The sequence below is a fragment of the Tachysurus vachellii genome, chromosome 7, assembly GCF_030014155.1.
Source record: "Tachysurus vachellii isolate PV-2020 chromosome 7, HZAU_Pvac_v1, whole genome shotgun sequence".
NCBI classification, from domain to species: domain Eukaryota; kingdom Metazoa; phylum Chordata; class Actinopteri; order Siluriformes; family Bagridae; genus Tachysurus; species Tachysurus vachellii.
In genome coordinates, this window is record NC_083466.1 from 26,390,829 (window position 1) to 26,418,747 (window position 27,919).

The window sequence follows — 27,919 nt, forward strand, 5'->3', positions numbered from 1 at the left end:
ACTCCACACTCCAGACTCCACAATCCAGACAACAGACTCCACACTCCAGGCTCCACACTATAGACTACATACTCCAGACTCCACACTCCAGACTCCGCACTCCAGACTCCACAATCCAGACAACAGACTCCAGACACCACACTTCAGACTCCACACTCCAGACTCCGCACTCCAGACTCCACACTATAAACTACAGACTCCAGACTCCACACTCCAGACTCCGCACTCCAGACTCCACACTATAGACTACAGACTCCAGACTTCACACTCCAGACTCCACACTCCAGACTCCACACTATAGACTACAGACTCCACACTCCAGACTCTGCACTATAGACTCCAGACTCCACACTCCAGATTCCACACTATAGACTACAGACTCCACACTATAGACTGCAGACTCCAGACTCCACACTACAGACTACAGACTCCACACTATAGACTACAGACTCCACACTATAGACTACAGACTCCGCACTCCAGACTCCGCACTCCAGACTCCGCACTCCAGACTCCACACTATAGACTACAGACTCCAGACACCACACTCCAGACTCCGCACTCCAGACTCCACACTCCAGACTCCACACTATAGACTACAGACTCCACACTCCAGACTCCGCACTCCAGACTCCACACTACAGACTCAACACTATAGAGTACAGACTCCACACTATAGACTACAGACTCCAGACCTCACACTCCAGACTCCACACTTCAGACTCCACACTATAGACTCCAGACTCCACACTCCAGATTCCACACTATAGACTACAGACTCCACACTATAGACTACAGACTCCAGACTCCACACTCCAGATTCCACACTATAGAGTACAGACTTCACACTATAGAGTACAGACTTCACACTATAGACTACAGACTCCAGTCTCCACACTCCAGACTCCGCACTCCAGACTCCACACTATAGACTACAGACTCCAGACACCACACTCCAGACTCCGCACTCCAGACTCCACACTATAGACAACAGACTCCAGACACCACACTCCAGACTCCGCACTCCAGACTCCACACTCCAGACTCCACACTATAGACTACAGACTGCAGACACCACACTCCAGACTCCGCACTCCAGACTCCACACTATACACTACAGACTCCAGACACCACACTCCAGACCCCGCACTCCAGACTCCGCACTCCAGACTCCACACTATAGACTACAGACTCCGCACTATAGACTACAGACTTCGCACTATAGACTACAGACTCCACACTCCAGACTCCGCACTCCAGACTGCACACTACAGAATCAACACTATAGAGTACAGACTCCACACTATAGACTCCAGACTCCACACTCCAGACTCCACACTATAGACTACAGACTCCACACTCCAGACTCTGCACTCCAGACTCCACATTATAGACTACAGACTCCAGACTCCACACTCCAGACACCACACTCCAGACTCCGCACTCCAGACTCCACACTCCAGACTCCACACTCCAGACTCCACACTAAAGACTACAGACTCCAGACACCACACTCCAGACTCCACACTCCAGACTCCACACTATAGACTACAGCCTCCACAATACACACTCCAGACTCCACACTCCAGATTCCACACTACACATTCCACACTACAGGCTCCACACTATAGACTACAGACTCCACCCTTCAGACTCCTGACTCCACACTCTACACTCAACACTTCACAACTCCAGACTGTGGGCTCCAGACATTATACTCTACACTCCATTGTACTCCTATACTCTAATTTCCCTGGGCTGAGAATATTACCCTCATTATATTGTCTTGAGAATAAAGAAAGAAAGAAAGAAAGAAAGAAAGAAAGAAAGAAAGAAAGAAAGAAAGAAAGAAAGAAAGAAAGAAAGAAAGAAAGAAAGAAAGAAAGGATGGACAGAATACTGAAGTGATGCTTGTGTTTTTTCTCTCTGCAGTGCGGGTGTAGGTTCACTGAACGTTCGCTCGTATGAGCCCATCCTCTCCCTGCTGCTGTTTTCCAGCGCTCTGGCTCTGCACTCACGCCAACTCGAGCTCAAACTGCGCCTTGACTTCCTCTGGGCCACACAGGTTAGAACCCTCACACAGAAACCCACAGAACCTTGACATACAAACCAGAGAATCCTCACATATAACCTTCACACAGAATCCACAGAACACACACACAACCCACAGCAGACACATAGAACCCATAGAACCCTCACACAGAACCCAGAGTAAAGGAGGGAGGAAGGGAGGAAGAAAGGAAGAACATGGGGTGTTGCAGGGAGGAAGGGAGGGAGGAGGGGCATGGAAGGTGGAATGAAATGAAGGAAGGAAAGAATGAACATAAGTAAAAAGTAAGTAAAGGAAAGGGATGGAAGGAAGGGAATGAAAAGGAAAGGAAGAAAATGGAAGGAAAAGGAAGGAAGGAAAGGAAAGGAAAGGAAAGGAAAGGAAAGGAAAGGAAAGGAAAGGAAAGGAAAGGAAAGGAGAGGAAGGGAAGGAAATGAGGAAGGAAGGAATGAAGGAAGGAAGGAAGGAAGGAAAACACAATGAAAACAGACCAGTAATGAAGAATTATTGAACAGCGTATGATGTAATTAAGTATAGAAGTCTAAATGCAGTTAGAATGACATCTGGGAGCAGTGCAGTGACAGTTAGAGTATGATTACTGTAAGCAAAATGTAACACACACACACACACACACACATACACACACACACACACACAGTGTTCTTATTTTATTATTAGTGTGCTCAGGGCCACTGAGGTTTTTTTCTTGATGCACCATTGTACAACAGCACTGTGTGTGTGCATGTACATGTGTGTGGGTGTTGCCACCTTGTTCACCGCTGTGTGTTAGCTCTGTTAGTGTTGCTACTCTCTGTGCACGTGTGTGTGCATGCATGTGCCTGTGTACTGTATGTGTGTGCATGTACGTGTGTGTGTATGCACTGCCAACTTGCTCACCGCTGTGCGTTAGCTCGGTTAGTGTTGCTACTCGCTGTGCATGTGTGTGCATGCATGTGTGTGTGCATGTACGTGTGTGTGCATGTGCACTGCCAACTTGCTTACCGCTGTGTGTTATCTCTCTCAGCGCTGGCACTCCTCCAAAACAGGCACGCTGTATATTTGTGTACATGCTTGTGCGATTGTGTATGTGTGTATATATGCATACGTCTGTGTGCACTTGCATGCATGTGCAAGTGTGTGTGTGTGCATGTGTGATTTTCTGTGTGTTTGTGTGTGTTTTTCCTGTGTGAGCATGTGTGTGTATGTGTGTGTGCACTTCTCATATTTACACAACATGATTTGGTGACCTACATTACACCCAGGTTCACTCAAACACAACACGAGGTCTTCTTTAAAGGTCATCTTTTTTTTTAAGATGATTGGTCGATCTTTGAAAGCTTCATCACAGAATCCATGAGCGTGTCATGCACTAGTTAAAAGATCTTCTAGAGTAAAATGTATCTAGAATCCAGAAGGACATTTATACGTTTCTGGAAAAGTTACATATGAGGGGGAAAAAAAAACATGGTGTCTGTCCCAATGAACACTTTTAATTCTCATCATCGCTGCATGGCCTGCGGTGGTAGTGCAGTGTGTAAAAGGTCTGCGTCACTGTTTCGGAGCTGATGTGAATGTTCGATAATGCTGCCTAGCACATAATGGAATAAATTAGAGGCTAAACCCCTCCCTGAGGCCCTTATTACACAAACGCACAGAAAACAAAAAGCCCCTGACACACTGCTCACACAACCTCACTGAACTTTATCCTCACTCACCCTCATAATGTATCACACACACACACACACTTGCTCTGTGCTGACATCTAGTGCTCATCTGATCTATTTCTTTATTAGTTTGTTGTGGTTTTATTCATTTAAAAAAAAATGATTATTCATCGTTATTTAGTTCTGTAGTTTTTTTTTTGTTTTTAAAGCACAAGGCATTATTAAAGTGATATTTATTTATTTATTTATTTATTATGTTTTATTTTTGTTAGTTGGCTTGTATATAGACGGTACTCGCACTACTAAAGTACTTTTTTTTTTTGTTATGTCTGTCTATTTGTGTTCTAGTAAAAACAGATATTCATTTGTTTGTTTATTGTTTCTTTCTTATCTAGCCAGTCACAGCTCTCACGCCGTCACTTGTCTGTGATCTTGAGGATTTGTGTTGAATTTCGTGTGGCTATGTGACTGCAGGATGTGTGTGAGTTGTTCGTTCAGCTTCATTTGAGTGATCGCTTTGTGACACAAAGACGTTTCGTGTGTCCAGGCTGAGGAGGAGAGGGACGGGATGGAGAAGGTGAAACTAGACAACAGGAGGATTCTGTTTAACCTGCTCCCAGTTCATGTGGCTCAACACTTCTTAATGTCCAACCCCAGGAACATGGTGAGGGGCAACAAGGCTGTATAAAGCCTCATGGTCCACATGGGGATGTGACAATGTCAGCTGTAACAAATGACAGTGTGTAGAACTGGATTAACACACACACAACTTACTTTTGCACAATGTAATCAAATATGAAGTAACTGCGCATTAACATTATAGCAGCGTAAGGAAGTTATTTTATGTATTTATTTATTTATTTACTTACATATTTATCTACTAGTACATTAAAACACAATTCATTATTAACAATATTAATTTGTTTTATTTGTTTATTTCTATCACTTAAATTGTAGTTTATATTCTTATTTATTTATTTGTATCTTTAAATAAAATGTTTGTTTAAAAGATATTTTTGAGATATAAAAAATAAAAAGATATTTGTTTTTGTGTTTAATTTGTTTACATTTATTTATTTATTTATTTATTCAGCCCTTAATATATATATATATATATATATATATATATATATATATATATATATATATATATATATATATTACTGTATTTAAAAAAATACATTCAAAAATATATAAAAAAAGATTAAGTATATTTTATGGTGGGTGCAAAAACTTTTGCATATACCTTTACTTTAGTTTGTTTATTGTTTGTTTGTTTATCCCTAGGATCTATATTACCAGTCCTACTCCCAGGTCGGCGTGCTCTTCGCCTCCATTCCCAACTTCAACGACTTCTACATCGAGCTGGATGGAAACAACATGGGTGTGGAGTGTCTGCGTCTCCTCAACGAGATCATCGCCGATTTCGACGAGGTCAGTCTCCGTCATGTTTTTTTCCCCGTCGTCCAATCAGAATCAACTGGTCCTGCACTGGGTGAGGTCTTAATGTAGACTGTGTTCTGTTAATTTCCCAGCTTATGGACAAGGAATGCTACAAAGACATTGAGAAGATCAAAACTATCGGCAGCACGTACATGGCAGCGGTGGGTTTAGTTCCCACTACAGGCAGCAAGGTGAACGCTCTTCTGTGTCCTTTTACTAGTAACAAACCCTGTCCTGGTTCTCTGGCAGCCTCAGGATCAATCATTTGAACAGTTTCTTTTCTCTTGATTGGAAGTGAATCTTCTTGAAATCAGCTGGTCCTGCAAACAGATATGCTTTAAATAAGGCTATAGTTATTTAGCTTCTTTATTATTATTATTATTATTATTATTATTATTATTATTATTATTATTATTATTATTTATTTATATGTTTGTTTATTTATTAGTAAAAACAATATTTCTAAAATTCTATATTTATTGTTTTATTTAACTCGAGGCATAATTAGATAGAGTTATTTTTTTTAAAACATTTATTTATTTATTTATTTATTTATTTATTTATTTATTTATTTATTTATTGTTTTTGTTAATGTGCAAGGCATTATTAAAAGAGTTTATTTATTTGTTTGTTTATAGCACGGTACTAGCAAAGTTAGTTTGTTATTTTGTTTGTTTGTTTGTTTGTTTATTATAGGCTGATTCCAGTTTTTCCATCTACCTGTACTGTGTATCATCAATGAAAACGAACAGAGTGACCTTCACAGCAGACATGCTTTACATTAGGGAATATTGTACTAATTAAAGTCTTTACTGTCATGTTCCAGGTAAAAAAGTCCATTTCAACTCACCTGAGCACAATCGCCGACTTCGCCATCGAAATGTTCGACGTCCTCGATGAGATCAACTACCAGTCTTACAATGACTTTATCCTGAGAGTGGGTAAGCTGTAGCCATGCACGTGGAAGACTCATGTGCTGGAAGATTGGTAGATGGAAGATTCCTGTCAGGGTATTTATGTGTTTTTATCCCTCATAGGTATTAACGTAGGTCCAGTGGTGGCCGGGGTTATCGGGGCTCGCAGGCCTCAGTACGATATCTGGGGCAACACTGTAAACGTGGCCAGCCGTATGGACAGCACCGGAGTCCCGGGAAAGATCCAGGTCCACGTGCCTTTCTTTCTTCATCACTTCATTTTTTTTCATTCATTTCGATTTCTCGACTCAGATTTCATCAAAAGGTGTCGATTGGTTTAAATCCACATCACAATATTCAACGTTATAGCAACAATAGTGAAGAGAAGAGCTCATACATCCAATCTTACTAAGCTACTTCCAGCTACTTTTATGTGTAACAATGAAAATTAAAATAGCGACCATTAATAACATCACTTTATTACTTTATTAAGCCATGACAGGTGAAGGAAACAGCATATAACATATTTATTTATTTGTTTATTTATAGTTTTAGTTTTTTTTTTATTAAAAGGACAAAGCTGTCTTAAATTTTTATTTTTAAGTTTGTATATAGCAAATTAAGATTTTTTTGGGGGCATTTATTTATTTATTCATTACTAAAAAACAATAATTGAAAACTCCTATATTTATTTATTCATTTTTTGTTTTATTTATAAAGCACAAATATTATTTTGTTTGTTTTTAGCATTGTACCAGCTATATTTATTTATTTATTTGTTTGTTTATTTATTTAAGTGCAAGGCATTATTAAAAGTATATATTTTATTTGTTTGTTTATAGCACAGTACTCGCAAACGTAGTTTTGCATCTGCTCTATAATGTGAACAGCTGGAGTTTCTTGTCTTTATAATTATAATATTTGGTCATTTCTACCATGGTGTTATTGGAAAAGAACCGATACACTGGAGAATGTCCCGAGTTCGTTTCCATATAATAACCTTATCCATATCTCCTCTATAGGTGACAGAGGAAGTGCACCGGATTCTACAGAACGACTATGACTTGGTGTGTCGCGGCAACATCAGTGTCAAGGGTAAAGGTGAAATGGTGACCTACTTCCTGGAGGGAAGGTCTCAAGGCGCAGGTCCGAGGGCACCCGAGAGACGCAGGAGCACGTACGCCATAGGCCGTGCCGCCAGGGTCGGGGTCGGATCCGCACAAAGCTCCGCCCACGGCCGCCCTGCGTCTTATATCGTCCACGAGGAGGACGGTGAGGATGAGACCGAAGGCGATGAAGGAGAGGTTTAAGATGAGTGTCAGCGTCAGTACAGAATGTCAGAAAGATAGATAATAAAGATCTTTCTTCGTACTGAGCCCAGGGACAAAGACGAGGCAGAACACCAGGCAGTCAGCCGCGAAGATTTTACAAAGCTACAATGTGGAAATCTTAAAGTTGGAATTTTTGTCTTCCCTTTGTAACGTGATCGACAACCTGCTTGGGTTTCGGCGACTGAAATACATCGCAATCTGCACACTCGTCTTTTTTTCCAATCAGAGGCACGGCTGGGGATCACAGACACACACACACACAAACACCCTGTTTAGCGGGTGGTTTTTGTGCACAAGCAAAATAAATAAACTTGAAATCGATTATTTACACTATTTACATCAGGACTGATTTTTTTTTCTGTATTGTACGCCAAGACTACCTGATTCGATGTAAATACTTCGATGTTCTATAAAACCTTGTGTATTTTTTGTATGCTGTTCAGTGAGATTGAGTGGTGCTGAGTGCGCATGCATGTGATCGAGATGTAACCGAGATAGCACAGATGACGTTTTCAAAGCAATTGATCGATTCTATAAAGCTTTATAGGCTTTTTTTTTCTTGGTGTCGCTAAATTTACGGATCTTTGTGTAGCTGTTGATTAATCAGGGAGGGTGACCAGCACCCAAACTGCTCTACTTGGTTTGGTATTTTTCAGGTTATTATGCGACTCGCCTTGCTGCACTGACGACTTTTCTAACTTGAGATTTTGCTTAACTTTCTTATCAGGGCACTTCTATTAGACGTTAACAGACTTCACACGTGTACATGCGACTACAAGGAGACGTGCTAACAACAAACTATGGACGTTATGTTTATAATGAATTCCTAATCATGTGTCACGTGTCGATGGTTTCAGAGGTTGTTAGCACAATGAGTATTATTAGCAAAAACGAAACACAATGATTAGCAAATTCTGAATATTTGAGCTCGGTTTTTGCTCTTGGTTTTTTTTTCGAGGCATGCTTTCACGAATGTTTTATCAATATAAAGTCACAGGGAGCTTTCACAGCTGCAGGCTTTAGTCAGTTTGAACAGAAAGACATTTAGCACAAAAAAAACAAACAAAAGGGTCTGAGAGTCTGGTTTCAGTTCTGATTACACTTCTGAATGGACCCTAGCGAGAAATCAATTTGACACTGAATCAACTTTTCTAAATTAAGAGACTCAAACATGCCATAGGTTTTAGGTGACAGTCAGGGTTGCCAGGTCTCAGCAAATTTTCCAATCCATAAAAAATGTCCAAACAATGGAAAAGTGGAACAAAACAATCAAAAGAACGAAAGAAGGCATCCGAGCCTCTGGTCTCTCTCATTTCCAAGTGAATCCTTGTGACAAAGTGTTTTGACTCATTTTCAGGAAGTGAATCAAACATGCCATAGGTTTTGAGTTGCAGTCAAGGTTGCCAGACCTAGCAAAAATTTCAGGGCCTAAAAATGGAGAAAACAGCTAAAAACTGATTTGACACTGAATCAACTCTTTTGCTATGAAGTGAATCGAACTTGCTATGAGATTTGAGGTCTCTGAAAGATTTCCATCTGAAAAAATATATATATAAAAAGAGAGATGATAATATTAGAATTTGAATTCTGGTTGAAAAACAGCAACCATGGCAACCCTATTGAATCAAACTGCTATCCTGAGCCTCAAGGCGCAAAAGTTTAGATTCTGTAGATTTAGACAGACACTGAACACCACTGAAAAAATCTTTTAAAGGTTTATACACATTCATGTCATTATTGGACAATTTTTTTGGTTGTTTTCTCACAACTTCACTTGACATTTTTTCCACATTTAGATTCCTACACACTGCTACACACTCCCTCCAGGATTGATTGCTTTTGCGATCCCAGAAATTTCATACGAAATCAAGCAAATTGTTCAGAAATTGTTCATTTATTCAGATTTACATACCTGTCTTTACTGCATGGACTTTATAAAAATAATCCTGCTTGTGAATTCAAGTAGGTTTCAGGAAAAAAAAGCACAAAAAAAAGCATTTTTCACCACAAACACACACACACACACACACACACACACACACACACACACACAACCTCTGCACAATCCTGGAGAGAAGTCTTTCTTTCTTTTTTTTTTTAACCTAAATTACATTTTGCACCAATAAAACACATTTCTGTAAACAAACATGCCGTATATTTTGAACGTTTCATCTAGAAGACATTGTCCTCTTTTTGAATTCCTTAAATTCCCAAAGCTCGTTTTTGTCTTTAGAACCACTTGATAGTTGAGGTTCCAGAAGTGTTTTTAAACAAAAAATAGAAATGTGTCGAATATTAACATTAAGTTCAATACATGACAAACACGTGGGATGGTGCTGTTACAGGAAATGAATCAACAATGACATGATGCAATCACGTGTTTTATTCCCAATACACCACAATACAACACAAAATAGTTACGTATAATGTTAAGGATCGTCTACAATATACTGACAAATCGCTGACACTGGAGACTTCAGCATATCAACAGGGTCAACACTGTCTATGTTTTTATTTATTTGTTTATTTATTTATTTTTATTAATCAATAAAAAAAGGGTTTTTTTTAAATTATTTTTATTTGATTTATTTGAATGTTTATTCCAATGACAGCATACGTAATATAATTAATATAAACCTGCGATTCAAGGCAACTAATCAACACCTCCTGACCAAACAGAAGGCAGAATTCAGCAGGGTTCTGTTATAGTATTCATTATTTAACGCAATTCTGTTATCGCTTGTTGTTTTGGTGTGTTAAAGCTTTGGTTTAATGAAAGATTCAATTCAATTAAACATAAACGAAGAGTACAGAGCTGAAGAATTACCACAGCTACTCTGATATTGAACACTTTCTTGTTTATTCCATGATACTGAATCAGTAATGATGTTTCTTTCAAATGTTGCACGATTTGTTTGACCGATCACGGACTTCCGATAACGAACCAGCCACGGACTGCTCGATCTCGTCCCGGACTGGACCGCATCAATAAAAAAATGTTTTCTGCCTTATTTTTCAAGCTCTAGTGAATGAACTCTTTGCCTTGAAGCTAATGCTCTTTGATATGCAGATGTTTGTAAATGCAGTGGTGTGTGAAGCATCTTCTCTACAAAGCTGAGCAGTAGACCATTTTGTAATGAATACAGCACTGAAGTAAAAAAAAAAAACTCTTTCTCCATGGAGCTTGTGATTTTTCTTAGCGCAGGATGAGAAGTGTGTGAAATGAAATGAAGAAAAAAGGAGGAAGGATAAAGGGAATGAAAAGTCTTGAAAGGTGAAATCTCAGTGCTCACAATGCTGCTTAAGGACATTATGATTATGATGATGATGATGATGATTATTATTCTTATTATTATTATTATTATTATTATGAGGAAAGAACCAAATATCTTATTTTTCTTCTTCTTCTTCTAATTCTGAGGTCATAATTTTTTCATTGTTTGAAGTCTAAAATGTAAAAACCACTTGAAAGTGTCCCTGGATCCTGTGGATTTTTTTAAAAGCTGTTTACTTTATAAACTTTATACATTAGATTAGGTTTGGTGATTTGAACCCTGAGGTTTGGGCCTGATTTTCATGATCTGTGACATTACTGAGATCTACATACAAGTGCTAATTTTAAATCACAGTCACAGGCTGTGGTTAAGCACAACTAATTGTTTTATATATAATAATAATATATATATATATATATATATATATATATATATATATATATATATAATAATACAATATATATATATATATATATATATATATATATATATATATATATTATATTATATATATATATATATATATATATATATATATATATATATATATATATATATTATATATATATATATATATATATATATATATATATATATATATATTATACAATATATATATATTACGATCCATTTAACATTAGCATTAGTCAGCACGGTTAGCACACTTTCTTGTGCTAACTCTGTCTTGTTAACATCGACAGCTTTAATTTAAAGCACATTAATCATATTTAATGTGACCAAGTGAACATAGATATACAAAATTAACATTTCAAATTTCGCATTATCTCAATTTAAATGCGTGGCCTTCTCATGAAAGCGAAGACGAGGCAGATGTGAATTCAGGAAAAGAAACTTTAATAATAATAATAATAATAATAATAATAATAAAAAGGTCCAAACAAACATCACATCACTTCACAACATCTAATAATAAATCATATTTAGGACACACTTACAAACAAGTATACATGCTAATAGTTAGCTAAACGCTAACTAGCTTGTTAGCGTCGCGGCTACTGGTTTACATGAACAATATTTAGCCTGATGCTAACTAGCTTGTTAGCAACGCGGCTACTGGTTTACATGAACAATATTTAGCCTGATGCTAACTAGCTTGTTAGCATCGCGACTACAGGTTTACATAAACATAATATCTATCATGATGCTAACTAGCTTGTTAGCAACGCGGCTACTGGTTTACATAAACATAATATTTAGCCTGATGCTAACTAGCTTGTTAGCAACGCGGCTACTGGTTTACATAAATATAATATTTAGCCTGATGCTAACTAGCTTGTTAGCAACGCGGCTACTGGTTTACATAAATATAATATTTAGCCTGATGCTAACTAGCTTCATTCAGAGATCTAAAAAGAACAGTTTATATCATGAATAACTTTTATTAAACAACACACCAGATCCGTCTGAGGTCTAATGAATAAACCCCGTATTATGGTGACAGAATTAAACAATCTGATGTCCGAAAGCATCCTTTAAACCTGTGCTGTGTTTTCTTTAAAGTTTCGTGTGTTTCAGACGAACAGCTTCATGAGACAGATTAAAAACCTAAATAGCCACAAGTCTGTGAGCGCCCCTAGCGGCTGAGGCCCGAAGCTGCAGCTCCTCTGGTTCTTTGGAACTACTAATTCTAATGATGATGAACGATGACGTCACATGGACAGAACTTCCACAGAACTCCTTATACACGACGGTGAAGCACAACAAGGTTTTAGACTAAACTTCATCAGAGATCTTCACAGTTTGTATTGTTTATTCATCCTGAATTTTTATTCCAGTGTAGAAATGGCTGATTTGGACAAAAACCCTGAACTGGAGACAGAGCAATCAGAGCCAGTGGCCTCCTGCATCAGTCAGGAGCTTCTGGAGAAAGACAGCATGCTGAATACAATGCAGGAGGAAAAGGAAGAGATGGCTAAAAAGTTAAGAGAGCTTGAGGAGTATAGAGAGAGAATGGAAGAGATCAGAAAGGCAGAGCAGAGAAATAATCTGCGTGAAGAAATGCAGAGAGCTCTCGCAGATTTTAAGCAGGAACAGATGGAGAGAGATCGAGCTAATCAGACGCTCTTGGAGGATTTGATGAGGACGCTAAAGAATCTGAAAGAAGCTCAGGCTCAAAGAAATAAAGAGAAAGACACAAAAGCGAGAGATAGAACAGACGACAAGAATAAGGTAGTTACTCTGAAGTTGGGGGACGTGGAAACCATGTTTTATGTAAACAGAGAGCAGCAGGACAGAGAGGAGGCCGAGCTGGAGGACGAGAGGATACAAGAGCTTGAGAAGGAAAACCAGAGACAGAATGAGCTCGGAAAGATGGAGCTGAATAATCTGCAAGAAAACATGCAGAGAGAATTTAGAGGATTAAAGAAAGAGCTGGAGGAGAGAGAAATGGTTCACCTGGTACAGACAGAGGGATTACTGACAAAGATAAAGAATCTGGAGCAAAACCAGTCTCAGATAGAAGAAGGTCTGTCTGATGCTATGATGGACTCAGAAAAGCAGACTGGAGAGATGGAGGAGAAAGACAACACGAAGGCAGAAGAGAATGAGGAGCAACTCATCCTGAAGGTGCGAGAGCTGGAGGAGAGGAACGCTGCACTTCTGCAACACATCTGTGAGCTCCAGGATAACATCACACTCTTTGTGGAACGAGAAATGATAGCCGAGTCGACGATACAGGTCTTAGAGAAAGACAAAATGGACCGAATGAAAGAGAGAGAGATCTGGATGAAGCAGAGAATGTTATGGGAGGAGGCATCAGAAAGATGGGAGATAGACAGAAAGCAGATGGAGGAAGAGAAAGAGAGATGGAAGAAAGAAAAAGAGTGCTGGGAGAAAGAGAAAGAGTGCTGGGAGTATATTAAGCAGAACTGGCAGAAAGAGAGAGAGAACAGAACGAAAGAGAAAAAAGCCTGGGATGAAGAGAAAAAGACATATCTGAAAGAGAGACGTTACATGAGAACTGCGTACGGTCCTATGTGGTTTTAGCGAGAGGAAGAAATGCACAGGTTTAAAGCAGATTTTTCCATTTGTAAAAAGCTTTAATAAAACTCTTGACATTTCTTGTGTTATTTTTTTGGACATTATACAGAGTTGGGGTTCAGGTAAAGGGTTGGGGTGAGAATTATTTGTTATTTTGAAAGAACTGATTATTCAGGTCACTCTCGTGTTATATGGAATTGAAAAAAAGATCTGTAAAATCAACAATTATTTAATCAATAATTAATTAATTATTATTAAGGTCCTTTTCATGAGGACGAGATGGATGTTACTTCAGGAGAAGCAGCTTTAATTAAAGTCCAGACAAACAATTTAAAACATCTAATAATAAATCAGATTTCGGAATAATAATATATAGGATAGACTGATAGTTTATTGAAACTTTTTAAACTTTGCCATTAAATTGCTATAATTAAAAACATTTCAATGATAATACTCGAGTTAAACTAAATTGTTAGCCAATGTAACTATTGGTTTATGTGATATAATATGTATCCTGATGCTAGCTAGCTTGTTAGCAAGCGTAGCTACTGGTTTACACTGCATAATTTTTTATCCTGATGCTAACTACCTTGTTAGCAAGTGAAGCTACTGGTTTAGACTGTCATTTTTTATCCTGATGCTAGCTAGCTTGTTAGCAAGCGAAGCTACTGGTTTACACTTCATAAGTTTTGATCCTGATGCTAACTACCTTGTTAGCAAGTGAAGCTACTGGTTTACACTGTGTAATTTTTTTATCCTGATGCTAGCTAGCTTGTTAGCAAGTGAAGCTACTGGTTTACACTGAATAAGTTTTTATCCTGATGCTAGCTAGCTTGTTAGCAAACGAAGCTACTGGTTTACACTGAATAAGTTTTTATCCTGATGCTAGCTAGCTTGTTAGCAAACATGCACACATCCAATATAATATAGCTTTGATAACCTGACGCTAGCTAGCTTGATATCCCTCGTGTTAGAGAGCGTTACAGAGTATTTCATGGCTAGTTTATTTATTTATTTGTTAATCAATGAATAATACACAGGAAACACCACATCATTCACTCATTCAGAGATCTAAAGTGGGACCTAAGCTAGCATATTATTTATTGGGCTGTGTTTTCTTATTTCATTTATTGTGTCCCAAAACATCTCTACACTACTATACACAACTTCAAACTACACCACAGTACTCTTTTCCATATAAAAGGCCCCGACATTGTTTTCACACCAAGATAGGTCTGAGTTTACTGATTTAAAAGAGCAAAAGCTAAAACTTTAAAGTTTATTTGAATATTTCATTGAACTTACAGTTTTTAATAGTATTATTTTTTAGCATTTCAAACCGTGGCTTGCTAGAATTAACATTAAACGTTGGTGTAACGTATTGCTGCTTTGTCAGAATTATAAAGAGAACAATATTAAAAATCTTAATCAGAAATATATAAATATAAACCGGGTGATGTGACGTTACTGGGTAGAGTGGAAACCAGTAAGAGGAACAAGATGTTAAGTTCATATTCTATTATATTATTAAAAAAAAATAAAAGATTTGCATTTATGAACTAGGGTTAAACAGATTTATCGATTAAGTCACATACGAACTATTTAACTACTTATTTTTCGATACTGGTTAACTCTTTTATTCCTGGGGGATAAATCAATAAAAACAAATGATAGTATCAATCAGTTTTTAAACAGTAGAAACAAAAGTCTGATCTAAAATGAGTCAGGACGAATTACACAGAATTTGAATGGTTGAAGGTCAAATAGCTTATAAACAAACACTTGTAGCATCTCAGAGAGCAGAAATGAGTTTGATATAATTTACTTCAAGGATACAAACATTTATGTGAAATAAAACTGTGTTTTTGTTTGTTATTTGGAATTTTTCTTTGAATATGTCATTCCTAGCATTCTAAGGAAAACCAGAAATACTTATAAACACTACAAATTGTGTCTACTTTCATATGAGCTTCATATTAACACCACTGTGGAGTGAGACATGACAAAGACATTCAATGATCAACATGGACAAGGTAAAAAAAACAAGTGAAAATCCATTATTTTGGTTGTTTGGTTAAAAGAGTTAAAAGAATAAGGTAAGATTTAAGGTAAGCAGCTTCTGAGATCTGCATAGTTTGGCTTATTTTCTTGTGTTGCGGAGGCAGAAAGTTAACGAGGGTTTGTCATAACAGCTGCCAGCTTTGATTTTCATGCCAGGTGACTTTAATCTACTCAACCATCCAGTTACTCCAAGTTATATTAGAAACTGCATTGTGGAGCCGTGATATCTGGGACGCTGTACAGTAGAGTCCTGAGGTAAGCCGACACTGTGTTTGTTATGCGTTTGGCAACAATTCGGTTGTGATCTATTGTTTACGTGCATAGTTCACCGCGAGCATTCCTGAGTGAGCCTCTTGTAAATATTTACATCAATAGGAAGGTCACCAGGGATGTTTTCGAGAACCATGTGTGTGTTTTCTTGTTTGAGCAACTGCTCAGCTTACTGAGGTTACATACAGCTATCAATTGTTGAGTAATACAGATGCATTGAAGGGGGGAAAAAAACAGCGGCCTGCGACAGTAGAGTTTCCAGTTGACGCAATCGTACGAGCTGAGGTACTGAGGTCACACTGTCCAGGATCTCCACCACAATCAAAACACTCTACAGTGACTTTTGTACTTGTTTTGTCTTTTATTTAAACATGACTTTAATTTAAGCTAATGAGAATTTTTATACTGTACCATGTCAATACAAAGCTGATCGTTTGCATTAAAATATTATATGGAGACTCTGTGTGTGTTTCAATATTGTGTATCAATATTTAATAATAATGTTCATTTAATTCAGTTTTACAATGATTATTATTTTTATTAGAAATGAACACAAATTTGACCAAAAACTCAGCAATATTTGAGATTGCTGTATATGATTAGAATATTTAAATTTAACCCAGATTTTCTGTGAATTTGGCTTAAGGCATGGTGACTTTATTGTACTGCGACTAGAGACGTGTGGCAAAAAAATCACTGTGTGGGTGAAGGCAGGGTACCATTACTTTTGTCCTGATCGCATTGCTTGATCAGTAATCCAGAGCATCCTGACTTCATCACCTTTAACCTTCACCCTGAACCTTTTTTCTTCTTCTCCAGGAACATGTACTTCCTGCACACCATTGAGGAAGATGAAGAACCTGAGGAATCTGATGGAGGAGGCCGGATGGAGGCAGATGAACCTTTGCTACATGGTTAGTTTATCGCTCGTTTATTCTTGCCTTTATTAATTCGTTTGACACGATGCTTGAGCTGTATGCAGGAGGAAAATTTTGTTATAGCAAGATACAATTCTACTTAATCAGTTATTTCAGTCAATCAAAGATTTATTTTAAGATGTAATTATTATTGGAAGATGTACAGCTGATGGTGAGGTGGGTTTTCTGTTGGATGAGATCAGACAGCAGGCCTCCATTTTTAAAGTTCTGATTAGAATCCATTCTGATTTCAGAAGTCAATCTGATGCACATGTTGATGAGCTGCTCGAAAGCTCAACTTACACAGTTGCACTTGATTATAAGGGAAGTGATTTATAATCACACTTTCAGGCATCAGATAAGGATGAGGTTCCTTTTTCAATCTGGTTCTTCTCAAGGTTTCTTTCAATGAATATGAATAGGAAGAAATTTTAAGGTTTATGCCCCATCATGTCGCTGCAAGCTACCGTTCAATTCATTCATTCAACTTGATGAATTGTTTTATCTTGGTTAGGATTGAGTGTGACTTGCAGCAGGTCAGTAAAAGTTAGAACAAGTTGTTTAGCTGTCCTGGAGTATGACATTTAGCATGAGTGTGGTTATAAATTACCAGGCTACAGACAGTCAAGCTGGTTTGTTAGCTACTCCGAAGGAGTTTAAAGTGTCCGATCACAGTGCTCCCAGCTACAGTCCAATCAGAACAAGGATCCACTTAGAAATAATTTAATACATCCACCAATATATTTATCAACAAATTCCTGATTAAATCATGAATTTGTACATGTATAAGATTAAACACATGGATTGGTTTGTTTGTTTGTTTATTTATTTATTTATTTATTTATTAAAAAGGTGTATTGAAAGATATTAATTGTTTTTGTAATTTGGCCCTATTCGTCCTCCATACAGCTGAAGTTCTTATTAAATGGATGTAGAATTGAACGTCGCTGTGGTTCATTAGGCATTAGAACGTCGAGACATGAAACTGACTCGGAGGCGTACAAAGCCGACATGGCTTACTCTGAGAAAGTTACAATCTCGAAGAGACTGAGAAGACCAAGTAATGAACTGAATAAGAGACTGAGCCCATCAACAGCAAGAAACTCAAGGAGAAGTAGCTCTTCACCACAGACAAGGTCTAAGAGAGGAAGCTCTTCAGCATTCGGAAGCCCTAACAGAAGGAAAACTTCAACACCACAGAGCTCTAAAGGAACGAGTTCATCAGTACCAGGAAGTTCTCAGAGAAGGACCTCCTCAGCACCACATGACGTTTTGAGAGATACTTCTGCAGGACCCAGAAGAGTGGGGAATAGAGATGGACAAACGGTATGCTTCTGTTTACTGGTTTGTATTTGTGATTCACACTGGTTCTGAGCAATTAAACTGGAAAACCTTCCATTGCTATTGAGAAATTCATGAAACGTTGTTGATGTTTTCAGTGTTTGGGGAAGTACGTAGACAAAAATGTATAGTGGACAGTAAAGGAAAGCTTTCATTTTTTTTTAAAAATCTAAAGCTGGTGGTTGTTGTGATGATGAGCAGAATGTTCACACATGCCAAAAAATTGGTAAGGTCAATTAATAGCAACACAAATATTTGTAATTGCCCTTACTGGGGCAAATCCTCACCGCTTGTTTCTCCTGGCTTCGCCCCCCATTTGCAAACTAGAGTTTGACCACACCTCCTCTTCTACATGGTGTTATCCAATGGTATAGATGAAATTATTTTAGGTTTCAACTCATAACTTTGCTTTCAATTGTTATTGTAGGGGAAAAAATGTTTCAAAGCACAAATGTTCTTCCCAGATCCATATCTTTTGTTTGGTCCTAACTGACATTTGTGCCCTTAATTATATACACAATCAGCCTCTACTGTTCGGCCATATGGTGTACCTAGAGTAAGATAGGGAAGTCTTTTCTAGACCTTATTTAGTGCCTACAACTTTGTGGAAGAGTTTGGAGATGGTCAAATGTCCACAAATCTTTGGCTATAAAGCATTTTTGTTCCTTCAGTGGACTGCTTCTTCATAATACTTGTGATTATTGAGGTATTTCAGTCCCGACAACACCACCCCCATGATAGCATCACTGCTGTACTGAGAACCAAACTATGCCCAAGTATTAGTTGGTCCATTTCCTTTGATGGATCAGCAGTGTGACCTAAGCTAGCATATTATTTACATTTCACATAAAAGATAACTTCGGCGAAGAGGACCGGTGAAAAAGAGCCATCTACATCATCGAGACAGAGACGCAGACAACGTACACACCCGACTCCTGAGCATGTGAGTGATCTTACAAACCCAGACAACTTGTCTGACTTTTACAGTTTTATACTTCTATAGCATTTTTTTTTTAAATTAAGTTTTTATGCTCACTTGGTTTTTGTTAAGTCAATGTGGTCACTGTTACCACCACTTAAGTGGATTATTTTCAAGGCATCTCCTGATGAGTGTACTCTTTTTGATACCACAGCAGTTTGCCAACAATTCCATTCATCCATCCATCCATCCATCCATCCATCCATTTTTTGTAGCATTTATCCTACACAGGATCTTGGGGGGGCACGGTGTCTTAGTGGTTAGCACGTTCGCCTCACACCTCCAGGGTTGGGGGTTTGATTCCCGCCTCCGCCTTGTGTGTGTGTGGAGTTTGCATGTTCTCCCCGTGCCTTGGGGTTTTCCTCCGGGTACTCCGGTTTCCTCCCCTGGTCCAAAGACATGCATGGTAGGTTGATTGGCATCTCTGGAAAATTGTCCGTAGTGTGTGATTGTGTGAGTGAATGAGAGTGTGTGTGTGCCCTGCGATGGGTTGGCACTCCGTCCAGGGTGTATCCTGCCTTGATGCCCGATGACGCCTGAGATAGGCACAGGCTCCCCGTGACCCGAGGTAGTTCAGATAAGCGGTAGAAAATGAGTGAGATGAGAGAGGATCTTGGGGTGCAAGGAATAGTATATACTGCCAACTCATCACTTGATTGGGGATGTGGTAGCTTGATTAAGGTGTTGGACTACAGATCAGAGGGTTGTGAGTTTGAATCCCAGGTTCAAAAAGCTGCCGCTGCTGGGCCCCTGAGCATGGCCCTTAACCCTCAATTGCTCAGTTGATGAGATTATATTCACAGGAAGTTTACCCCCAACCCCACCCCCCTAACTCAGATGGTATTATTTATAGAATAACACTGTATTAAGTGGTCTAGCACTAACTTCCAACCATTATTCCACAATGCATGAGATTTTTAATTCACGGATAAACACAGGATCAAGTCAAACTCTTAGTCAATAAAGAAAACAGGACTGATTACACAACGCTTGTTTAAACAAACATGGCTTTTATTGATCCATGTTGCTTTCACTTGGCACTGGGAAATGGGCCGTGATCAACTGGGTCAAGGCTTGACACACATGTATCAATGAATTTCAACACTGAACTCCATTTATTTATCGTATTATTCTTCATGCCTCCTGGCATGTTGAAGGCGAATCCAGAAAAGAGTTCACCATGAGCTAATCCGATTAATATGTGTGTGTGTGTGTGTGTGTGTGTGTTCATACAGGACAACCTTCCTGCTCCTCAGTGGGTCATCGATCTGATGCTTGATATTGAAGAAGCCACCAAGCACAAGCTGACCGTGGAGTAAAAAATAAAAAATATTCTCACAGTATTACAGGCTGCAGGTGAAGTAAGGAGTGAGGATGCAGTCAATCCTATTTTTTTTCCTTTTCTTTAACACAATACAATAAAATGATATGTAAATCATAATAAAAAATTGTGAAGCAGTTAACATCTTTGTCTATGGCTATTCTGAGAAATGACTCATTTTTTTCTGCTACAGAAGAGAAACTTAGATAATAAAAAAAAACCAGCCTCTAGCACTGACCGGTTCTATCCCACTGGACTTGCACAAGCCTAAGAGAAAAGCATGATTTCTTCTTGTTTTTCCACAACAACCCTGACCGACTGTGTTTCTTCCTTCTTGCACAACCCCCGGGCCTGTGACACAGGGGTCGTCGTGTTAATCATTCACTCAGCATCAGTATAAAAGAAATATAAATGATCATAAATAAATTGATTCGCAAATAAATCTTAAAGCTAGGATTTTTTTTTCTTTAATAGTCTGGACTTTAATAGTCTCTTTAGCTCAGTAAAGTCTATCAGTGTGTTTGCGCAGCAGCTTATTACTGTAACTGACACAACACTGTTCAAGAGTTTGTAGAAGATAGGTGAGATTAATACTACACCAGGAAGCTCGTAATTACCCCACAGACAAACATGTCCTCGAGGGCGAACAACTGAAGAATCCGTCCTGTTACTCAACACGCTGATAAATTTGTTTTTGTGAAGAAGAGAACGTCCAGCATCTGATGGAGGTGAAATACGTAAGCGTTTAAGAGTAAAGAAACTCGGGTGGAAAATTTTCAATTACTTTTGAATTACTGTTTTAAAGTTTTTTTTTCTTATGTCATACTTCTTTTCCAATTATAGTCACATTAGAACGCTTAAGCCTGTTTCTGTCATTTTCCCAAAAACTGGAAAACTGACACTGACCCATTCCAAAAATCTCCTTACAAAGGTTTATTTGTTAATGTTAATTAACATTAACCTAGTTAAAAGGTGGCTGGGGTTGTACTCTTATCTAGTGTTCCTTTATTATTTAATCTATAACTGATGACAGGAGTGTAATTGGAGTATTTTTATGCATAGATCCAAAGATCACTGCTGTTATTTCATATATATATATATATATATATATATATATATATATATCTCAAAGCATTGCGCATTAATCCAGTCCTGGCTGTGTAACAGTAAATAATGTGTCAAAGGCCACATGAGGAAGAGGCACTGAGGCCTGGTTCAGGGGGACACGGCAGCTCTGACTCGGTAAATATTAACCATCAAAACAAGCCGCGACTATTTGAGCGCAAAAACATTTGGTTTTGTTGTTGTTGTAATGAATAATTACTACAAGTGGCATGGGTGTCAAATATTAACCCCTTGTGAGGTCACGGAACGCTATAAAAGCAACGCGCTGCGACCACTGGTAAAGTCAAACAGTGCGAGAATAGGATCAGGTTCAAATTCACTTCTTTGTTTTGTACGCTGTGTTTACGCAATGCGCGGATTACTGCTGATTTCCGAGTTCGTGTTCAACCTCGCACTCATCCTCATCCCTGCACCAGGACAACAGTCTCCACTACCAGGGCCGGAGCCGATCCGGTGCGCGCCGTGTTCCCCAGAGAAGCTGAGCGCATGTCCGGCCGCTCCATCTGGCTGCAGGGAGCTGATGAAAGAGCCTGGATGCGGCTGCTGTATGACCTGCGCTCTGCCCGAGGGCTCCCCGTGCGGGGTTTATACAGCGCACTGCGGCACAGGACTGCGCTGCACGCCGAGAGCCGACGACCCGCACCCGCTTCACTCGCTCACTCGCGGACAGGCTGCGTGCACCGTGGACCACGCCGCGCAAGGTGCGTCTCCTCTCTCTTCCGCCGAATCCCCGTTTGTCAATCAGATGCTAAACCATAACCGTCTCCTTTCAGAGGAGGCCGGAGAGCTCAGCGTCCCTTTACACCACCTGCTCGGACTGGATAAAGCCGGAGACCCGGAGGCGCACGAGAGCATCAAGGCTAAAGCCAACGCCATCCTGAAGAAGCTGGTGGAACTGGTAAGAGTGCACATCACAGAAAGTTCTCCCCATTGCAGGGATGAATCCATTACCTTTGAAACGCACTTATGGACACTGATGCAGGCTATTACATTATTTCATTAATGCGACTACAAGGGCACATCTGTGGTACCTAAAGTATGTATTTATTTACTTTACTGGCACATAATTGGACTTCTGATTTGGACTTTATTCTAAAAAGCCACATGTACTCTTGATGGTACCACGGCAGAGACAAGGAAAAGTATTGTTTGGTACCTTTAAAGTAAGAGAACTAACATACTAGGCAATGCATATTGATATATTTACTTTGGTGCTTGTAATGAAGCAACAAATATGAGAATGCATGACTCTGATGTTATGTATGGATTTATTTGTTTGCTTATTTAAATGCAACAGATGAACAGAAAAAAATGAAATCAACAGAAAAAAAAGGGAACAAATTTTAATAGAACGGAATACATGCTATAAACAAATTAGAACATGCATTAAAACATAATTGTGTAGCATTTAAAACGACTAAGAACAATTTTCAATATCAGAAAGACTTTTCATCTGTCAAGTAGGTTTTCACTTAAAAATAATCTGACTTGACTTGTTTCAGCATGAAGTGTGAAAAAGTGTGGAAAAAAGTGTACAAATAGAATAAAATGTCGAGAAGAGTAAAACAAGGATGAAAACAAATGCATATAAAACAAAACAGCAATTCACACTTAAAGATAAAGAATAGTATAAGAACATTATCCTAATATCATACAATTTACAAATTGGAGCCTTGTTTTGTTATTTATTCATATTTTTATAGAAGTTTTATAGCATATTTGAAAATCTTATTCGATTTCCTGTTTTTTAGTATATATATATTTTTTTGATTAATATATTAAATATAGTTAAATAACTAGTAATTTATATTTTGCCTCTTGGATGTCATATGATGTGTCATGTGAGGTTTACAACAGGGGAGATTTCAGCCAGTATCTTTTGTTTGGCCATCAAAAATGAGCAGTTCCTGGAATGCCAATGGATTAAGAGTAAAAATCAATATTAACACGCAGATCTCGAAACTGCATGTCGTGAAATAAAATCCCTGGCTGTAATTTGAACTGTGTGACCCTAGGGGGCAGTGAAGCAACACTTGTCTATAATCACTGTGAATCAGAACACTGGGCCACTTGAAACAATCCTTGCCGTAGAACCAAAATTCCAAGGGATGAAGCTGGATCTGATCCAACTCCATGTGTAATCCCGACTCCTAACCCCTAACGTCTAAGCCCAAACCCACACAACAGTATACAACACAAAACAAACTCTGGACAATTGTATTATTTGTGTCCAGCTCTGCCTACAGTACAGTATGTAGGGGAGCTGAATCAACTCTGAACTTTATCCAAACAAGGGGTGCTGGAGCAATTCTGAGGTGTTTTCTGGTCAGGTTACCAATCCAGTGTGAGGGACTTTATGCTTGTTAGATTTTTCTTCATGCTTGAAAAGAAAATGTGGAATACCTGCAATCCCAAGTGTGAGGAAATGGAATATGATACACTCATGAAATTGTGGACTTGTGTTCTGAATTTATTTGGCAGTGATCTCCAATCTTTCCTTTCCCACAAGCAGCAGCCACATCTGATAGTCCATTAAAGGCCAAGATAAACTGATTAAACCAGTGTGGCTCTTGATTGATTGGGATTGCGGCGGCACATGCCCTTTGTGGATATAACTGGATTCCCCTAAACCCTATTTACAATTCCTTGGACCATTAAATCAGATGTTCTCAGTGACCCAGAGTCAGACCTTAAAATGGCTGCATTCCAAGTCTAAACCAACCTTATCCAGATAATGGAGAGTGCAGCAATGCCCAGTCTCATAAACAACTTGTTTTGAAGCATGTTTTCATTCCAGTTTCATTCCAGTCACCAGTTTAATCAATTCACCTAGATCTGGCTGGAAGGAAGCCACACACTCACTTTGTAGATAAATTTGGACACCTCTGATCTGTCTGAGGGTTTCAGAGAACATCTGATTTTACACTCCACTGTACGTACACAGCTTTTAGGGTAGGGTTCTCAATCCAGCCCTCAATGTCTGAAAGCTTGTATATCTTTCCTTGTACTCTAGTTCTTGGTATTCAAAGGATCCAGGTGATCAGATGCTAGAAAAAAATATCTGGCCATCCTCAATTCGTTTCAATGTGTATTGTACATTTACTAATAGACACTGTAACAAAGGTAGAGTTACATCCCTAATACACCAGCCGGAGATGACAATACAGTATGTTGAAGTACTAAGTTTCGCTGGCTTTAGTTGTCCCATATACAGCACATTACAGCACAGTGAAATTATTTTCTTCACATTTCCCAGCTTGTTATGAAGTTGGGGTCACAGCAGAGGATCAGCCATGGTACAGCACCCAGGAGCAGAAATGGCTGAGGTCCTTGTTCAAGGGTTTAGCAGTGTCAGCTTGGTGGTGCTGGGGCTTGAACCCATGCCCTTCTGATCCGTAACCCAAAAGGCTTTGCCCCAGAGTGTGTTTATGTGATGAGTATGAGCATTATGAGCAGATTGTAAATAAGAGGTCCTCAGGTAAGCACAGGACAGTGTTTATGATTACATTACAGCAGTAGGACTTGTGTACAAATCTACTCTATTCAAAAGAGACCATACTGTAGACTGAAACAAACAGGAGACTTGGGTTTTTGGAATGTGTGCATGTGAGTCTACAAAACCAGAAAGTGCTTCACTGAATTTTCATTGAAATTCGTTGCAGGGTCCGTGCCACACTGAACTGCACTCTGCTCTGGATACTATTGCGGCCTCGCAGCAGGCTCTGGGCGAGAAGTTTACTACCTTTTACCTTCCCAACTGCGACAAGCATGGCTTTTACAAGACCAAGCAGGTGAGCTTGAGCATGAATTCCAACTGAGGCCTTCAACTAACCAACCTGAAGTGCTTGGACCCCCACTGACAGTGTGGTTTCATACAGTCAAATGTTCTTCAGGTTAAATATGTGATTCTTTTGCATCAAACTACTTTATCTGTACCTCAAGATCAGAACCGACCAGAGCACCATGCACTAAATATCTCTTTCTCTTTATTTTTTTGTCTCAAACACAGTGCGAGACGTCCCTCGTCGACCAGCCCGCACGCTGTTGGTGCGTTTCCGCCTGGAACGGAAAGAGAATTGCAGGATCCAGTGATGTCCACGAAGATGCCCTCTGCCACCAAGAGATCAGTCACTGAAACCTTCCACTACTCTCACACACACACACACACACACACACACACTTACACACAAGCTGCATTTCATAAACAAAGCACTTTTCTTAATCAGGACTACCTAAAAATCTACATATCATTTGCACATTTAGTTCCAGCACAGAGCTAAAGATAGTATGTACATACACTATACATTTTCTTTCTTTTCTAGAGATCGACTTTCTTAATTTATTTTTTTTTCATATCACTACGTATTTATTCCTAAATAAGAAATCATTGACAAGTATTTATTTTAGCTGAAATTGTATTGCTACTGTTATATTTTTATTTGTATTCTATATTTTTTTGTTACTATTTACTTTTGTTTGGACTAAACAACTCCATTGCTACATAGTAAGAGCAATAGAACCATAGGATCTATCAAAAAGCCATTGCAACACACAGCACAATAAAAAAGGCAGAAAGGGATCGCATACTTTTAGTCTCAACCCAATTTAGGAGCTTTGTACTTAAACAGCTTCACCATTCATTTGCTTTACGACGTGACAATTCGCCCTACATTCGTGCGAGTCTACTAAACTTTCTGCCTCAACCTGCGACGCCCGTGTTTATGAATTTGTCCGGGGTGTTTTTTTTCCTCTGCCCCTAGAAGGAATAGCTCTGGATTTTTCCACTTACACGGGACAACTGCCAATTGATCCCAGATGTTTTAAAGTAGATCGCAGATCTGGCCCGTGTTTGTGACTCGTATAATGCTTCTACCTCTCAGAAGTGCCAGTTCCTCCGTTTGCTCGGGTCCTTCGCTCTGCTCTGTCGCGCTGGAAATCGCTTCCTTGTTGGTTCCTCTGAACATTGAGAATATGAAAAAAATCTCAGAAAAAATGTGCTTTTTTTTTTTTTTTTCTTTAAAGGCAAATAGACTTCCTGTTGGTTTGGAGAGCAGGAAGTTATAACACCATTGGGACTCATTTTAGTTGCAAGCAGGAACGCTTTATGAATATGGTTCCAACTTTGCTGCATGCCAGGACATTTTTTTTTATGCAGGAAGAGAGAGAAAAACCAGACTGGGATTTGTAAACCCATGTTGCGGGCGTGTCCCTTGGCTCTGTGCAAAAACACATCCATCCATCCATCCATCCATTCAACCATTCACTCAAAGCGCTGTCTGAAGTTCACAGGTTCATATAGATTTGATGGATTCAGATTGGGAAGAAAGCACGATGAAACCTTTACATGCTGCAACACGTCATCTGCTACCTACCTGTGTATTTTTATTTAGTTTTTCTAGTAAATGTAGAAAAGATATCAGTTTATAGGCTATAATTTCTGTTGTACATGTATTCTTTCAATAAAATCAAATGATTACTTTGATATGGACTGTGAAACTTCTTTCATTTTAAACACGTACTGTAGATTTCATGCGTGCATGAAGAAACACACAAAAACGCCAGTTCCTTAAATTAGATCTTTAATTATTGAAAGTAAAAATATACACAGATATATCGCCCCGTTTTAAGGCACTGGGAATAACCTGACACTTTATTTAAAAAAAAAAAATAAAATCTAGCCACAAGGTAATTAATTCAAAAATACTGTTTACACATGATGTGCTGTAATGTCCCCAGGTAAAGTTTTTTGGTTTCTTGTTTATTTATTTATTTATTTTTTTTGCGTATAGCTTATCACAATGGGGATTTTTGTCCAAAAGAAGCCAGTATACTAAAGAAAAAGGCTACATTATACTGTACTAGAAGCATTGGAATATGACTAGCAGCCTGAGTACTGTATGTGTTTTATGTGTACTTGGCTTCTCTGTTCGCAGCAAAGTTTGCCTTTGGTCACAAATGAAAAAACATAAAAGGAAAAAGTGAAGCATGTGCAGCGATGAAAGTCTTTTGTTGTGTGATTCAAGGTTCATTTTATTAGACTCTTGTCATGTTAAAGAAACAACTGCCTTGCCAATTTGTCTGGTGCATTTCCTTTGCACTAGCTACAGATTCTCATTGGCTTAAAAACTTAAAAAGCTAACTAAGTGAGTAACTAGAATGTTAAACGGCTTTATCTGACTTTTAAAGATTTGAATTTCAGTAATTTAGATCAAACTGGAATATCTTTAG

General features: G+C 38.6%; 4 protein-coding genes across 6 annotated transcripts in view; all 4 read left to right on the forward strand.

The window, feature by feature from the left end:
- The window catches only part of adcy1b (adenylate cyclase 1b), a 78,030-nt gene extending 67,376 nt beyond the window's left edge, over positions 1-10,654 (forward strand). The window contains exons 14-20 of the mRNA XM_060875166.1: positions 1,933-2,065; positions 4,262-4,378; positions 5,002-5,148; positions 5,250-5,348; positions 5,984-6,098; positions 6,195-6,319; positions 7,094-10,654. Coding sequence (XP_060731149.1) covers positions 1,933-2,065; positions 4,262-4,378; positions 5,002-5,148; positions 5,250-5,348; positions 5,984-6,098; positions 6,195-6,319; positions 7,094-7,381 — 1,024 coding nt within the window. The 3' untranslated portion in view covers positions 7,382-10,654. The remainder of the gene's footprint in view (positions 1-1,932; positions 2,066-4,261; positions 4,379-5,001; positions 5,149-5,249; positions 5,349-5,983; positions 6,099-6,194; positions 6,320-7,093) is intronic.
- A 1,772-nt stretch (positions 10,655-12,426) lies between these two features.
- LOC132848025 (golgin subfamily A member 6-like protein 25) lies at positions 12,427-13,683 on the forward strand. The gene has a single exon (XM_060873536.1). It carries the CDS (start codon positions 12,481-12,483, stop codon positions 13,681-13,683), a length of 1,203 nt encoding a protein of 400 aa, XP_060729519.1. The 5' UTR covers positions 12,427-12,480.
- Positions 13,684-15,893: 2,210 nt separating this feature from the next.
- LOC132849008 (uncharacterized) lies at positions 15,894-20,620 on the forward strand. 2 transcript variants are annotated; one of them, XM_060875171.1, is made up of 5 exons: positions 15,894-15,993; positions 16,828-16,922; positions 17,835-18,251; positions 19,120-19,209; positions 20,481-20,620. In XM_060875171.1, the coding sequence occupies exons 2-5, from the start codon at positions 16,860-16,862 to the stop codon at positions 20,562-20,564; spliced, it is 654 nt and encodes a 217-aa protein (XP_060731154.1). In that variant the 5' UTR covers positions 15,894-15,993; positions 16,828-16,859; the 3' UTR covers positions 20,565-20,620. The 2 variants fall into 2 exon arrangements, with proteins under 2 accessions (XP_060731154.1, XP_060731155.1); XM_060875172.1 differs by lacking the exon at positions 15,894-15,993 and adding an exon at positions 16,167-16,293 and having other exon boundaries at positions 17,887-18,269.
- Positions 20,621-21,799: 1,179 nt separating this feature from the next.
- On the forward strand, positions 21,800-27,173 carry igfbp1b (insulin-like growth factor binding protein 1b). Of its 2 annotated transcripts, XM_060875168.1 has the most exons (4): positions 21,805-22,392; positions 22,465-22,589; positions 25,354-25,482; positions 25,701-27,173. In XM_060875168.1, exons 1-4 carry the CDS (start codon positions 21,879-21,881, stop codon positions 25,824-25,826), a joined length of 894 nt encoding a protein of 297 aa, XP_060731151.1. In that variant the 5' UTR covers positions 21,805-21,878; the 3' UTR covers positions 25,827-27,173. The 2 variants fall into 2 exon arrangements, with proteins under 2 accessions (XP_060731150.1, XP_060731151.1); XM_060875167.1 differs by having other exon boundaries at positions 21,800-22,589.
- The last annotated feature ends 746 nt before the right edge of the window (positions 27,174-27,919 follow it).